A 15471-nucleotide genomic window follows, 5' to 3' on the forward strand; every position below is an offset into this window, starting at 1 on the left:
CCTAATATGTTTTTTTTGTTACTTTATGGTGTAATTCGCAGAGATAAATATTTGATGCTTTCTCTTTGCTTCCTAGTTCAACAAAATGAGTTTGGTGATTAAAATTATCTAGTTCTAGGGGATCTGACACCCTCTTCTGACCTTCCTGAGCACCTGAAGACTATAGTGCTGCTTACTTAACTGCTTAATTTTTTTAAAAAAATATCACTGTGAATTTAAGGATTTTTAACTTTAAGAACTTTTGTTTTTTCCTTCTTAGCAGTTTTTGTACCTAATGGTCTACAAATTGCTCATTTTGAGCTGTGAAAGCTTAAGATTTGCTCTTTTCTTAATTTTTTATTAGATTTTACTTAATTTTATGAATGAGTGCTCTGCATGTATACCTGTGTGCCAGAAGAGGGCTTCAGATCCCGTTGTATATGGTCATGAGCCACCATGTGGGTGCTGGGAATTGAACTCAGGACCTCTGGAAGAACAGCCAGTGGTGCTCTTAACTGCTGAGCCGTCTCTCCAGCCCTTCAGATTGACTTTTTACAAAGTTTTTATACTATTTTATGTTTTCTACCAGTGTATAAAATAGTCATGTTTGTGAAGTAGAAACTCATACAAATACAGAGAAGTACCAGAAGTGGAAAGTTGTTACCAGGAAGGCTCAGAGAGGCTTTGTATGTAAACACTTCCTGGTTCAGGCAAAGAGGTTTGAGAAATGTCTGAAAGACTTGACTGCAGAGAGGAATAGAAATTAGGTCTGAAGGGGTTTGTAATTACTGTTGTCTTGGAGTCATGTTGAACCTTACAGACCGATTATTTCAAATCTTCATCTTGCCTGGGAAATCCTCACATAGTTGAACATAGCAGCTGGAGCTGTTCAACTGCCTTCATTGCAGCAGAGGCACTAGGGAACCATATAGGTACACTTCCAGAGCCTGACCCACCATCTGTCCTAGGTGGGCAGGTGCTGATCTGAGGAACCAGGTGGATGGTATGTGAGTGTGTCCCAGACTTTAAATTATTTACCATTACTTTTTTGTTTATTTTGTGTGTACTAGAGGTGGGTAGATGAGTACACTGTGTGTCACAGTGCGAATAACTGGGAAGTCGGTTCTCTCATTCCGCCGTATGGGTTCTGAGGATTGAGCTCTGGTCCCCAATTTGATAGCAGGCATCTTTACCCACTGAGTCATCTCAATGGCCCAATTATTTTAACTTTAAAGTAGCCACATGGCTATATACATGTGCAGAATTCAGTGCCTGTGGCAGAGCCCACCCACATTTTGTATCACTATCATTTTGGTTTACTAGTGCTCTCTCTCCTCCCCTCCCCTTTCCTTCAACAAAGCCCTTCTTTTACAAAGTCACTTCTCTTTCTCAGGGCACATGTGCATGGTCTGCTTCTAGGAGTCAGAAAGCCACTTTGAAGAGCTGGGTTTTTGTCAGGTGGTGGCACGTGCTTTGCCTTTAATCCCAGCACCAGACAGCAGAGACAGGCAGATTTCTGAGTTTGGTGTTAGCCTGGTCTGCAAAGTGATTTCCAGGACAGCCAGGAACACACAAAGAAACCCTGTTTTGAAAACAAAACAACAACAACAAAAAAAGAATTAGTTCTCTCCTTCCACCATGTGGGTCCAGGGAGTCAAACTCAGGTGGTCAGGCTTGGTAGCACAGCTCACCACCTCTAATTACAGTAGATTTTAAAATATTTTCTTTCCTAAGTCAAGTTATCATTATGTAGACTAGGCTGTCCTGGAACTTGTTATGTAGCCTCAGATGGCCTAAATTTATGTTCCTCCTGCTTCAGGATACTATGGTATCCTGAATGCTGAATTTGAATGTATGTTCTATGCTGAGTTTAAACTATTACTTTTGCATACTGTGTGCATGTGTAAAGTAAAATGCTTTGTCATAATTATATTGAGACTAAAATATATCATTAGAACATATTAGTGAAAACTGGAAATTTGATATACCTAAATGTTTCTATTTATTCTAAAACATTTCTCTTTTTGTCTACAGACTAAATTATCAAAAATTCTCATGATTAAAAAAGAACATATCAAGAAATTAAGGGAGATGAACACAGAAGCAGAAAAACTGGTAAGGATTTAAGGATTTGTTTTACTTTGTTTACTTGTCTCATCTTAAAATGGTGAGGCCTTCTAATCTTTTTTTTTTTTTAAATAACCTTCTAGCAGGGGATAAAAAAACTTTGAGGCATCTTTCTTTGTTTTTGTTTTGAGACCAGGTCTTACTATGTTTCTCTGGCTGGCCTGAAATGTATTGTATAGACCAGGCTGGCTTCCAACTTATGGCAAGCTTCCTGCATTTGCCTCCTGATGCTGGGACTATAGGCATGTGCCACTACACTGGCTTGCAATAAATATTACTCTTCTTTAAAAATATTTATTTATTTATGATGTATACAATATTCTTTCTGCGTGTATGCCTGAAGCCAGAAGAGGGCACCAGACCCCATTAGAGATGGTTGTGAGCCACCATGTGGTTGCTGGGAATTGAACTCAGGACCTCTGGAAGAGCAGGCAATGCTCTTAACCGCTGAGCCATCTCTCCAGCCCTAAATATTACTTTAAATCATTATTTGATTTCACTTTTTCTTACTATATTCAATACATGTTGGTAAGTCAGCAGTGTGATACAGTGCCTTACCCATTAGATCACTGACAACACAGTTGCATAGGATTAATGGATTAGCTTCGTGAACAATTTACACGAGTGTAGAGTTCCTAGGGCTGATTAATACATCTTACTAAGGAAGATTTAATGACAGCTTTTTTAAAGTGCTTCAGAATAAGGTAGCTAAATGTCAATTTAAGTTAACTTGACAAAGATTTTATTAATCAGATAAGTCCAAAAAATCAAGTCAATTTTATTTGTAAGAAAGAATGAGTAGAGAAGTGTTGTGCCCCCACCCACCCACCCACAGGGTTTCTTTGTAGCTTTAGAATCTGTCCTGGAACTAGCTCTTAGAGACTAGACTGGCCTCGAACTCACAGAGATGTGCCTGCATCTGCCTCCCGAGTGCTGGATTAAAGGTATGTGCCACCACCACCTGGCGTGTTGTGTTTTATGAGATTGTCTGTGTCTGTGTGTCTATACTATGTGCATACAGACATTCCTGGAGTCTAGCACAGGTTGTAATATTTCCTGGGGCTGCCCAACATAGGTGCTCAGAACTGAACTCAGGTAAACTGCTTACATAAAAATACTCTCTAAATGTAAATCTCATCATATACCAGGCTGGCCTCAAACTCACAGGTATTCATCTGCCTCTGCCTCCCAAGTGCTGGGATTAAAGAGATGAGCAACCGCAGCCAGCAAGATTATTTTCTTATCAAGGGATTGAAAACAAAATTAAAATGGGACTCGGGTATAGCTCAGTGAGACCTAGGTTCAAACCAAAACAGAAATAGGTGGGTGGATGGGTGAGTGAATGGGAGGGTGGGTGAGTAGTAGATGTTTCAGCCCCTGACATGTATAAATAAACAAAACATAAACTTACGTTCAGATATCTAGGATAAAGGAAGGCAACAGGTATTAAATTTTTATGGAATAGTATTTGTTTCCAAAAAAAGAAAATCTTTCCTTATGCACTCTCATATGTAATAAAAGAGCTAACTAACACCTGAATTGTTCAAAAGACCAGTGACGATTAGTACTCTGCTAATTGCACTGATTTTTTTTTTTAGGCAGTGCGAACAAACTAAGAGTATCAAAGGTATATTCAAGTGTTTTTCTTTTCTATTAAGAAACATCAGATAGAAAACACTGAACTAACCAGGCTATGGTGACACAGGCCTTTAATCCCAGCTCTTGGGATGCAGAAGCAGGCGAATCTCTGAGTTCAAGGCCAGCCTGGCCTAAAGTGTAGGTTTCAGGACTCCACAGAGAAATCCTGTCTCAAAAAACAAAAAAAACCACTAAATGTCAGTTACTTCTAACCAGGTGTTTTAATACTAACTAGTAGTGACTTTTTTATCTACCCTGTCCTTATCTAGTCTCTACACTCACAATTATTTAATCCTTTTTCAGTAATTTAAAAGCTATTTATGTTTAATCTTACCAAATAATTTGAGTAGTCCTGCTTTTCACCTCAAATGAACATAGTACTTGTTCAAAGTATATGTTTTTACAAAGAAAATTAATCTCTTAAAGTTTCCTTTTCACCCAACCCCCCAAAAAGTGTAGTTTTCGACTCTGTGTATGTGTGTGTTGCATATCTGTTCATGTTTACATGTATGTGTGAAGTGTCTTCCTCAATCACTCTCCACAGTATTGTATGTCTGAAGACAGGGTCTGGTCTCTCAGTGAACCGGGAGCCGATGGATTCAGGTAGGCTGGCTAATTAATTCCAAGGACCCGCCAGTCTTTGCCTGCCCAATTCTGGGTATTACAAGGCAGTGTGTGCTGGGGATTACATTTTCAGGTCTTTTTGCTTGTGCAGCAAGCCTTTTACCAAGTGAGCCCATCTGCCCAACCCCCAAAAAATTTGATGAAGTTTTTCAGAGTATAGCTTTGAAGTAGATTTTTTGGATCAGTTATATAGTACTGGTAAGTTAATGAAAGTTTGAGCTAATTGACTTCAATATGTCTTTTCTATTTAAATTATTCAAATATGTCTTAAGCATATTAAAATAATACATAGGGGGCTAAAGCAATTGCTCAGAAGTTTAGAGCACTGGCTGCTTTTCCAGAGGATCTGGATTTGATTCCTAGCACCTACATGGTGCTTCAAAATCATCTGTAGCTCTAGATCCAGGGGATCTGACGGTCTCTTCTGACCTTCCTGAGCATTAGGCATACATGGTACACAGACGTACATGCCACAGTAGTAGAGCAACTGAAGACCATAGTAGCTGGACAAACTGAACACCACAGCACTGGTAACTGACAATTGATGAGGACAGTGCCGGAGTAACTGACAATTGATGAGGACAGTGCCGGGGTAACTGACGATGACGGTACTGGTAGACAGACAGATTAAAACAGACACCCATACAAACACATGAATTCATGACAAGGTGCAGGGAAAGGAATCTTTGAAATAGTGATATTAATTGGCTATCAGAACAGTGTAGGGGATTCAGCTATGACTTTTTCCTATAGATAAAATGAGTGGGAATTTAAATCTAGAAATGGAAAGCAGAAGTATGAAATTTAAGAGACTGTAAATGATTATATTTATGACTTTAGAACAGGACTCTTTAGATTAAGTAAATATAGAAAACAGTAACCATAAAAGAAAAGATTGATAGTTTAACCTACACTGAAATTAAGTATCTTTGTTGAACAGAAGATATAAGAACAGAAATTGAAAGGCAAACCAATGTCAAAGGAAACATTTACAGCTATATACCAGTAAGAAAAAGATGTTGGTAGTGGTGGTAGTGGTGGCGCACACCTTTAATCCCAATACTCAGGAGGCAAAGGCAGGAGGATCTCATGAGTTCGAGGTCAGCCTAGTCTACAAAACGAGTTCCAGGACAGCCATGGCTATACAGAGAGAGCTGTCTCAAGAACCTAGAGGGAGGGAAGAAGGAAAGGAGGGAACGAGGGAGGAAGGGAGGGAGGGAGGAAGGGAAGGAGGGAGGGAGGGAGGGAGGGAGGGAGGGAGGGAGGGAGATGTTCAGCCCAGTAGACAACAGGAAGGAGGGTTGAACAGACAGAAATTTTTACACAGAAAAATATTAAAATGTACTTCCAAAATGTCTTTAAAAATACTCAGCTTTGCAGTTAGGTGTGATAGCACACTCCTATAATGATAGCACAGAGATAGAGGCCGGAAGATTGTGGTTTATAAGTGAGACTTTTCCCAAAAATCTGATGCTCGACTGTGTTGTTATCAGAGTAATGGGAGTACACAGATACCATCCACATGATCTTAAAGATTTCATTTATTTTATTTTAAAACTTTGTTTTTACTTTATGTGTATGGGTGCTTTGTTAGCATGTGTATCTATTAAAGACCAAAGATGGGTGAAAATTCAACAAGTTAAAACTTTCTATTCCACAACTCTGGATTATTTTATCCATTAAAAGTCTCCATATTTGTTAGGTGTTCACAGCAGCCGTGTAATGGCTTATATTAGAAGCAGCAAGGAGAGCATAGCATAGCTGTAGATTGCTGGTTTCTAAGGAGCATTATGTAGCAACAGATGAACTGATATGCATATTTGCAGTGGGGGATAAATCTCACCAATGGTGGCTCAGCCCTAACTAGTGCTTGGGAGAGGGAGGGAGAAGATCACTTCAGATCACAGGACAGCCTGCTTCCTATAATGCTCCTCACTACCCAGGGCTATATATCAAGATGCCTTCTCAAAACATGAAAAAAGCAAATAATATATTCTGTTTTGCCATACTTTATCAAGTAAACTTGATACAAAACTGTGAATTTATGGTAATGTGATAATGGCTCCTTTGGAGAGAAAAGATACAATAACAACATGGTAGGACTATAGGAGCTCAGTGTTCTCTTAATTGACCTAGGTGGGTTTCCCTATTATTAGGTCCCTAATTTTTGTTTGTTTGTTGTTGTTGTTTGGTTTTTGAGACAGTGTTTCTTTGTGTAGCCTTGGCTATCCTGAACTCACAGAGATCCACCTGCCTCTGCCTCCAAGTGTTGGAATTAAGGTGTGCGCCAGCACCGCCTGGCTAGTTTCCCTAATTTTATTGAGATAGAATTGATGCTCAGTCAGGTGTACTTGCTTGAAATTTACATTTGATCATGTGAACCATTACCATATGCTCTGCTAAAGAGGAAATTGTTTACTGCTACTCTAAAATGTCCTTTGCTAATATCACCCTTATTTCTAGGCAGCCGTTGACATACTATGTCGTCGTGGGTGAAGACTAGCTTATATTTTCTAGTATTTTGTATAAATAGAATCATACAGTATGCCTGAGTGCTTTTCATGCCTGGTTTCAGCATAACAAATTGAGATACATGTACTTAGTGACAGGATTTGAAATAAACAGTTGCTTTTTCCTTTCAATGCTAGTAATCAAATCCAGGGCCGTACACTTGTACCACTGAGCTGCACCTTCCTTTATGAGTATCCCACAATTTATCCACCCGTCTACGGATGAGCACTTGGAGTTTTTCCAATTTTCAGTTTCTCTAAAATTGCTGTGAACATTTGTGTACAAGCCTTTGCATAATAGGTGTTTTTATTTCACTTGTCATGTTTATGAGAAGTGAGCATGTTTTTACACAGGTATGATTACTATGCAGTAATTCATTAAATTGTATGTTTGTGCAATTTTGTATTAAAACTTCAGTTAAAACAAAAGCATTAAAAAACAAGATGATAATGTCAGCCATGATAGCACATGCCTTTAATTCCAGCCCTCAGGAGGCAGAGGCAGGCAAATTTCTTTGAGTTCAAAACCAGCCTAGTGTATGTAGCATATTCTAGGCCATCCAACATTATAATTTTCCCCCTATCCTGGGGACTGAACTCAGGCCCTCACATAGCAAGCCAGCACTCTGTTGTTGAGCTGTACCCCAGCCCTATGACATTAAACTTTCCAGCATGAAGTTACAGCTGTGTGACTTCATTCTAGCATTTAGGAAGTTCATACAGAGTCTGTCAGAACTCGTTCCCACTCTCTCTAAAGCATAATCTGTCAGTTGACATGTTACATTACAGTGGTGCCCCTTATTTCTCTGGTCCCCTTTTCTGGCTTCTATGGGGACTTCCACACATAGTGCAGAGACATAACACCACAGTCAAAACACCCATACACAAAAAAATAAAAATCTTAAAAGTTTACAGTGTGTGAAGACTGACCATATAACTCTCCATCTTCATGTGTAGAGTATTGGTTAGTGTGCAAGGAAGTGTTCATACATTCTTCAGTGAGAAGATAAGCTACTGGTCTTCCTAGAACGCAGCTGGTCATTGATAGCCACAATCCTACTTCTGGATTATCTGTATTAGTGCTTCTCTGTGACTGATAAAGCATCATGACCAAGGTAACTTACAGAAGAAGGTGTTTATTTGGGCTCATGGTTCTGGAGGATTAAGAGTCCATCTTGGTGACTGGAACATGCACCTGAACAATCACATTCTCAACCATAAACTCGAAGTAGAGAAAGCTAACTGGAAGTGGCATGGAGTTTGAAACTCTCAAAGCCCACCCCCAGTGTCATATTTCTTCCATCAAAGCTTTACCGCCTATATTTCCCAAATCAGTGCCACCAGCTAAGGACCAAACATTCAATTATCTGAGCCTGTGGGAGCTTTCTCATTCAAACTACTACATTCCATTCTCCCCGCCCCAGTTAGTTTGTGGCCATTATCATACTACAAAATTACTTTAGACCAACTTCAAAAGTCCCCATAGTCTTTCTTCAACATGTTCAAAGTCCAACGTCTCTTCTGAAACTACATACAATCTCTTAATTGTAACCCCTTGTTAAATCAAAAAGCAAACTACTCATTTACAATTTAGCATTCCTAAAGGGAAGGAATGGGATATAGTGCAGAAATACTGGATCAAAGCAAGACTGGAGCCTAGAGGGCACCACCAGATCCTACTCCATCTTTGATGTCAATGAGGTGTTTGCTTCATATAAGTTCTCTGTATATAAAATCTTCATTAAATGAAGGAAATGGGGGCTGGAGAGATGACCCAGAGATTAAGAGCACTGACTGCTCTTCCAGAAGTACTGACTTCAATTCCCAGCACCCACATGGTGGCTCACAACTATATACAATGAGATCCAGTGCCCTCTTTTAGCTTACAGGCATGCATATAGGCAGAACACATTTATGTACATAATAAATAAATAAAAGTCAATGAGCAAGAGAGATGGTTGAGTCATTAAGAGTGCATACTATTTTTTTTTTTGAGTGCATACTATTCTTGCAGAGGATCCAAGTGCAATTCCTGGCATCCACATTGAGCAGCTCACAACCACCTGCAGATCCAGCTCCAGGAAGATCCTATACTCTATGGGTGCCGGCATTTACATGTGCATATACACACTCACATAATTTAAAGCAACCAAATAAATATAAAAGAGAGAGAAGAGTAAATGGCAGACATCATGCATTCCTAAGAACAAGGACAATCTCCTAATAACACACTGTTACCCCAAAGAATGGTGTCACTGACTATAGGCTGATGTAATGGCCTGCTGGTTGTTTTAGATTATTGAAATTGCATTAACAAGACAAAATCTTATTCAGATCTGTTTTTTCTTCTTAGAAATCATATTCCATGTCCATTGGTATTGAATTTCAGCGGAGATACGCAACCATTGTTCTAGAGCTTGAACAGCTGAACAAGGACCTGAACAAAGTTCTGCATAAAGTTCAGCAGTATTGCTATGAGGTCAGTGCTTTGTATGGCTTGTTTGATTGATTGATTGATTGATTTGGTTTTGGTTTGGTTTGATTTGGTTTGTTTTGGTTTTTTTGGAACAGGGTGTCAGTTTATAGCTATGGCTGACCTGGAACTTACTGTGTAGACCAAGCTGGTCTCACAGAGATCCACCTGTGTCTGCCTCCCAAGTGCTGGGATTAAATGTGTACCATCATGCCCAGCCTGATTTTTATTACTTTCCCTCCATGTTTTATTATTTGAAGTTTAATGTTTTTACCTTCACCTTTTACAGGCTCTAAATTAAGCCAGGATCTTTAACTGGTCTTTTAGCAGAACTATATTTTACTGATATATTATTCATATCAGCGTTGAGAGTACTTTATATACAGTAAACTATCTGTTTTAATTACTAAGTTACAAATGATATTACTCTACAAAAAAAATAGACTTAGAATTCGGAATCCAGAAAAATAATTATCTTTTGTGTTTTGATAGTGCTGTGTGTGTGTGTGTGTGTTTTGGAGGCAGTGACTAATGGGTGCCAGAGTCAGTCAGTTTTATCAAACAGGCTCTCCCTGGGATCCAGGACTCACTAATTAGTCATCTCTCTGCCTCCCAACACCAGGATTACAAGCACATACTGTCAAGCCTGCTTATACATGGGTTCTGAGGACCACACTCAGGCGTTCATGTTTGTACTGCTAGCACTTCATTGACTGTGCCATCTCCCCAGTCCCTTGGGGTTTTTTTTTGGGGGGGGGGGTTGTTTGTGTGTGTGTGTGTGGGTTTTGTTTTTATTTTATTTTTTTGAGACAGTATCTTGCTACATAGTCCAGGTTAGCCTTGAACTCATAATTCTTCTAACTCAGCCTCCTCTAGCCCAAGTGCTGGAATTATAGACAGACATGTATCACCGTGTCTGCCAGAACAATTACTCTTAATTCCACTATTCCAGAAACCCTATTTTTGTTTACTGTAATTTTTTTTAACTGTATGGATGTTTTGCCTGTGCATATGCTTCTGCACCATGTGTGTGCCTGGGGCCATTGGATGCCAGAGAAGGTATCAAATCCTCTAGAACTGGAATTACAGACTGTTATTAGCCACCATGGGGTGCCAGGAACTGAAATTGGGTCTTCTGCAAGAGTAACAAGTGTGCTTGACCACTGAGCTATCTCTCCAGCCTCCTCCCTTAGATTTAGTATTTTATTTATGTGTGTGCGTGTTTTGCCTGTACATGTGCACCATGTGCATGCCCAGTGAGTGCCTCCATAAGTCAGAGAGGGCTTTGGCTTCCCTGGAACTGGAATTGCAGGTGGTTGTGAGTCACAGTGTGTGTGCTGGGAACCAAACCTGAAACCTCTGCAAAAACAATGCACTAAACCACCCAACCATCCTCGCCAGATGACTCCCCCCCTCCCGCCCCCTTTGGTTTTTCAAGACCAGGTTTCTCTGTGTAGCTCTAACTATCCTTGAATTTGCTCTGCCTCCCAACTGCTGGGATTAAAGGCATGCACCACCACCACCCAGCTAACCTTCTCCTTTTTAGACAGCATGTGTTCTCTCAGCAGTCATACTTTGTTTCCTCCTTTCAACTGTATCTTAGAACTGTGAATTTCACAGGAGTTTGGGGGATTTTTCATTCACGTGTAATTATAAATAGTAGCGTAGATCAACCGTCACCTAAAATTTGAAGCTCTTAGTATGAAGTATTAAATTATTGTGATAAATTTGGAATGCTCCTGCCTTTGCATTCTTTGAGACTGTGTGTCTAGTAAAGCCCCCTATAATTGTGATAGGAGATTCTAATCACCATATTGGTAAGTCCCAAACATCTGTCATAGATGATGATGTCAAGCTACTTGAATTATGCCTGTTCTTTTAGCCATTCGTTCTCATTCGTACTCCCTACCTAATGCCCTACCTCATGTTTCCAATAATGATATAACCAGGGCTTTGCATAGCCTAGGTAAGTTCTTTGCCACTAAGTTATATTTCTAGTGCCTTAGCTTTAATAATACAGAATTACTTTATAACCCAGGCTGGACTTGAACTCACAGTCTTTGCACCTCCACTTCCTCAGTGCTAGGATTGCAGTGCATGCCACTGTGCTTAGCTGCATCATTATTTATTTCTAATTTTTTGGTAGTTGTCTGCTACCTGTCCATCAGTGACTTGTTCTAGTAAATAGACTTCCTGCCCTGACCAGCCACTATCCGGACGTGTAGCCCACAGGGTTCAAGAGACTTCCATAACAGAATGGTACATAAAGACAGGGCTCATACATCGGTCTTTGTGTCGTCCCCAGGGCCCCACTCAAGTGAAATGAATTGATTTCCACAAAGCTCTTGAAGTAGAGAATCAATTTAAAGAAATAATAAACTAGAGCTCTATGACTTGGCAGTTTTACTCCTTAATATACCAGACAGTTGAACACATATTTACCGAAAGGAATATACTAGAATGTTTGTTCATTCCTTGTTACCACCCAGAATCAGAAACTTGGAGCTGCAGTGATGGCTCAGTAGTTAAAAGCACTGTTTGCTGTTCTAGAGGACCCAAGTTTATTTCCCAAAACCCACAATCATCTACAACACCAGTTCCAAGCGATCAGACACCCTCATCTGTATCAGGCACACATGCTGTACATACACACCTGTAGCCAAAACATGCACATAAATCACAGTAATAAAATACTTTTTTGTTTGTTTGTTTTGTTTTATATTTTTGACACAGAGTTTCTCTGTAGCTTTGGAGCCTGTCCAGGAACTCACTCTGTAGACCAGGCTGGCCTCAAATTCACAGAGATACACCTGCCTCTGCCTCCTAAATGCTGAGATTAAAAGTGTGTGCCACCACTGCCCGGTCATAAAATAATTTTTAAAAAAAATCAGGAAAAGAAAAAACTGAATGGTGGTGGTGCACACCTTGAGTCCCAGCACTTGAGAGGCAGAGGTAGGCAACTCTAGTTCAAGACCAGCCTGGTCTACAGATCAAGTCCCAGGCCAGCCAGGGCTACATAGAAAAACCGTGTCTCGAAAAACCAAAACCAAACCCAAACCAAAATAAAAACACCCCCCCACACACAAAAAACTGCAAGTACCCATAAATACTAGAATGGGTCAATAAATGTGTTATTATTACACAGTGGAATGCTACCTGCAATGAGAATTAAAGAATTCAATTACTGAGCAACTCTTGAACAGTGGAAGAGACAAAAGAATAAAAAATTGTATGATTCTATTTTGCAGTGAGCAAACACCAGCAAAAGCTGGCCTATGAGGCTGGAAGTCAGGTGGGGATGCCCTCTGCCAGGCAACACTGGAAGTTGCTGGTCACTAATCACTCATTTCTCAGGCATATTTAACTTGGAAAAATTCAGTAACTTTCATGTTTTATGATTTGATACTTTTGTGTATTTATATATACTTCAGCTACAAATGTTTAAGGTGTTAAGAGAGTAAGATTATTCACTGCAGCATTATTAATAACTGCACACATTTAAAAAACACTTAAATTCCAACTCTTAGGACGTTGATCAAATAATTTATGGGATCCTTCACTTAGTACTGTGCTTCCATAAGAAGGACCAAAGACGAGCTGAGTGTTGACTCGGTGGTTACAAGAGCACTTACTGCAGCCGGGCATGGTGGCGCATACCTTTAATCCCAGCACTTGGGAGGCAGAAGCAGGCGGATCTCTCTGAGTTTGAGGCCAGCCTGATCTATAGTACCAGTTCTAAGACAGCCAGAACTACACAGAGAAACCCTGTCTCAAAATAAAGCAAAATGGGCTAGGGAGATGGCTCAGAGGTTAAGAGTACTGGTTGCTCTTCCAGAGGTCCTGAGTTCAATTCCTGGCAACCACATGGTGGCTCACAACCATCTGTAATGAGACCTGGAGCTTCTGGCCTGCAAGGATACATGCAGGCAGAACACTGCATAATAAATATTTCTAAAAATAAATAAAACAAAACAAATAATCACATTTTGCTCATGCAAGAGACCTAATTTCAATCCCCAGCACCACATGATGGTTCACAAACATCTGTAATGGATCCAGTGTTCTCTCTGACCTTCACAGGCACCAGGCATGCACATGGTACACAGATATACATGTAGGCAAAAACATTCATACACATAAAATAAAAACTAAAAAGAAAGAGAGAAAAGAAACCATCTTCCTGATATAAAGTAACTTGCAGGATATTTTTAGTTTTATTGTCATCAGAATTGTGTGTATGCATGTATGTGGACATACATATGGCACACATATGAAGTTAGAGGACAACTTTCCAGTTTTCTCCTTTTACCATGGGTTCTGGCATTGAACTAAGGTCATCAGCTTGAGGGGCAAGCCATCTCATTGGTTCTCTAGGATTTATTAAGTTTAAAGAAAAAAAGTAAAGCACACAAGCTAGGTGTGGCGACACAGCCCTGCAGTCCAAGCTGTTCTAGAGACCGAGGCAAGAAGATCAAGCCTGGGCCCAGGAACTTGAAGCTCACCTGGGTAACACAGTGAACATGATGAGGACACGTCTCAAGAAGCAGAGTAAAATCTCTCTCTCTCTCTCTCTCTCTCTCTCTCTCTCTCTCCCTCTCCCCCTCCGTGTGTGTGTGTGTGTGTGTGTGTGTGTGTGTGTGTGTGTGTGTGATCGGGAACTTTGTGGAGCAGGGGTGAGCACTTGACTTTTGGAATAGGAAATGTGTGAAAATAAAATTCATGTTTCCTGCTTACTATTTCTGCAGACTAATTTGAGTGCAGGACAGTACTAGAGAGTAGCATGTACTTGAATGTTTCCCCAGCAACTCTAAGTAAACTGTGATTGTGGTGTAGCTCGGTAGCAAAATGCTTGCATAGCTTGCTCAAGGCCCTGAGTTTGATCCATAGCACCACAAAACGAGGACAGAGCAAAACAAGGGGTGAGGACGCTTTTTTGGTAAAGTAGTTACTGTACAAGCGTGCAGACTGTGTTGACACTCAGCACCATGGGGGAAAGCCATGCTTATCATTTCAGTGTTTGGGAAGCAGAAACAGGTGGGCTCCTGGGCCACTGTAGCCAGTCAGTCCAGATGAGTCGGCAAGCTTCAGGTTCAGGGATAGACTGGCTCAGGAGATAAGGTGGAAACAACTGAGGTGGATGCCTGGTGTTGGTTTCTGGCCTCTACACATATGTGCACACATAGAAACACTTACACAAAGAGTAAACTCTATAAGTGACTGCAATGAGAGAGAAACCAGCTATATTTCAATAGTAACACAAACAACCCTAAAGAAGGTAGAGATGGATCGAGATGGCAGAGACTCAGTGTGTTTACCATATGCCTTTAGTCTAAACCAAACTCTAAACTCACTTGTAAGGCTGTGTTCTCTTAGTGGCATGAAGTAGCAATCCTGAAACTTGTGTGCATTCTAGGGCTGAGCAAGTGAGTAGATTGGGGTAATGGGAGCCAAGTTGTGAGAGGAGAAACTAGATCCTGAGGTGTTAGATTGGCAAAGGAAGATATTTGTGGCTTGTTCACACTAGAGGCATAAGGAATGTGTGTATACTTAGCCTAGGAGCAGTGCTATCCTAGCAGCAAAGAACACACCTCACAGCCAGATTTGTTGCCAACATTATCTCCAGTAAAAGAAAAGGGATGCTTGAAGACAGGCAGTCTTGGGACCTAAGACAGAAAGAGCAGAAGATAAATAGGGACCATTTACTATGCCAGGAAAACAGACCCCAGACTATGTGATCACTTCAAAAGGAGTCATCACAGAGTTCTGATGGCCTGATCTGAGCCTCAGAATAAAGAACTTAGAGTCCATGGAATCAACAGAATTGATGCATACTGATACGCATCCATTTTTAAGGGAAAGTTCTTCTAAAGGTGCCAACTTTGGTTGAGGAGGTGGCTCAGTCGGTAAAGTGCCTGCCACTCAAGCATAAGAACCTGATTTCAAATCCTCAGTACCTACTTAAAAGTCAGGAATAGTTTTATAAACCTGTAATCCTATTACTGGGAAAGTGGTGGGCACAGAGCCAGGTGAGGTCCTGTCATTGACCAGCCAGCTTGGCCAAGTTGATGAGGTTCAGGGTTAATCAGAGACCTTGTCTCAAAAAATAAAGACAGAGAATGA

General features: G+C 40.4%; 1 protein-coding gene across 1 annotated transcript in view; it reads left to right on the forward strand.

The window, feature by feature from the left end:
* Lin9 (lin-9 DREAM MuvB core complex component) overlaps positions 1–15471 on the forward strand; it is a 44262-nt gene that overhangs the window by 24741 nt on the left and 4050 nt on the right. Inside the window, exons 11-12 of the mRNA XM_075989318.1 lie at positions 2014–2094; positions 9232–9357. Coding sequence (XP_075845433.1) covers positions 2014–2094; positions 9232–9357 — 207 coding nt within the window. The remainder of the gene's footprint in view (positions 1–2013; positions 2095–9231; positions 9358–15471) is intronic.

Source organism: Microtus pennsylvanicus, chromosome 10 (genome assembly GCF_037038515.1).
Source record: "Microtus pennsylvanicus isolate mMicPen1 chromosome 10, mMicPen1.hap1, whole genome shotgun sequence".
NCBI lineage: Eukaryota > Metazoa > Chordata > Mammalia > Rodentia > Cricetidae > Microtus > Microtus pennsylvanicus.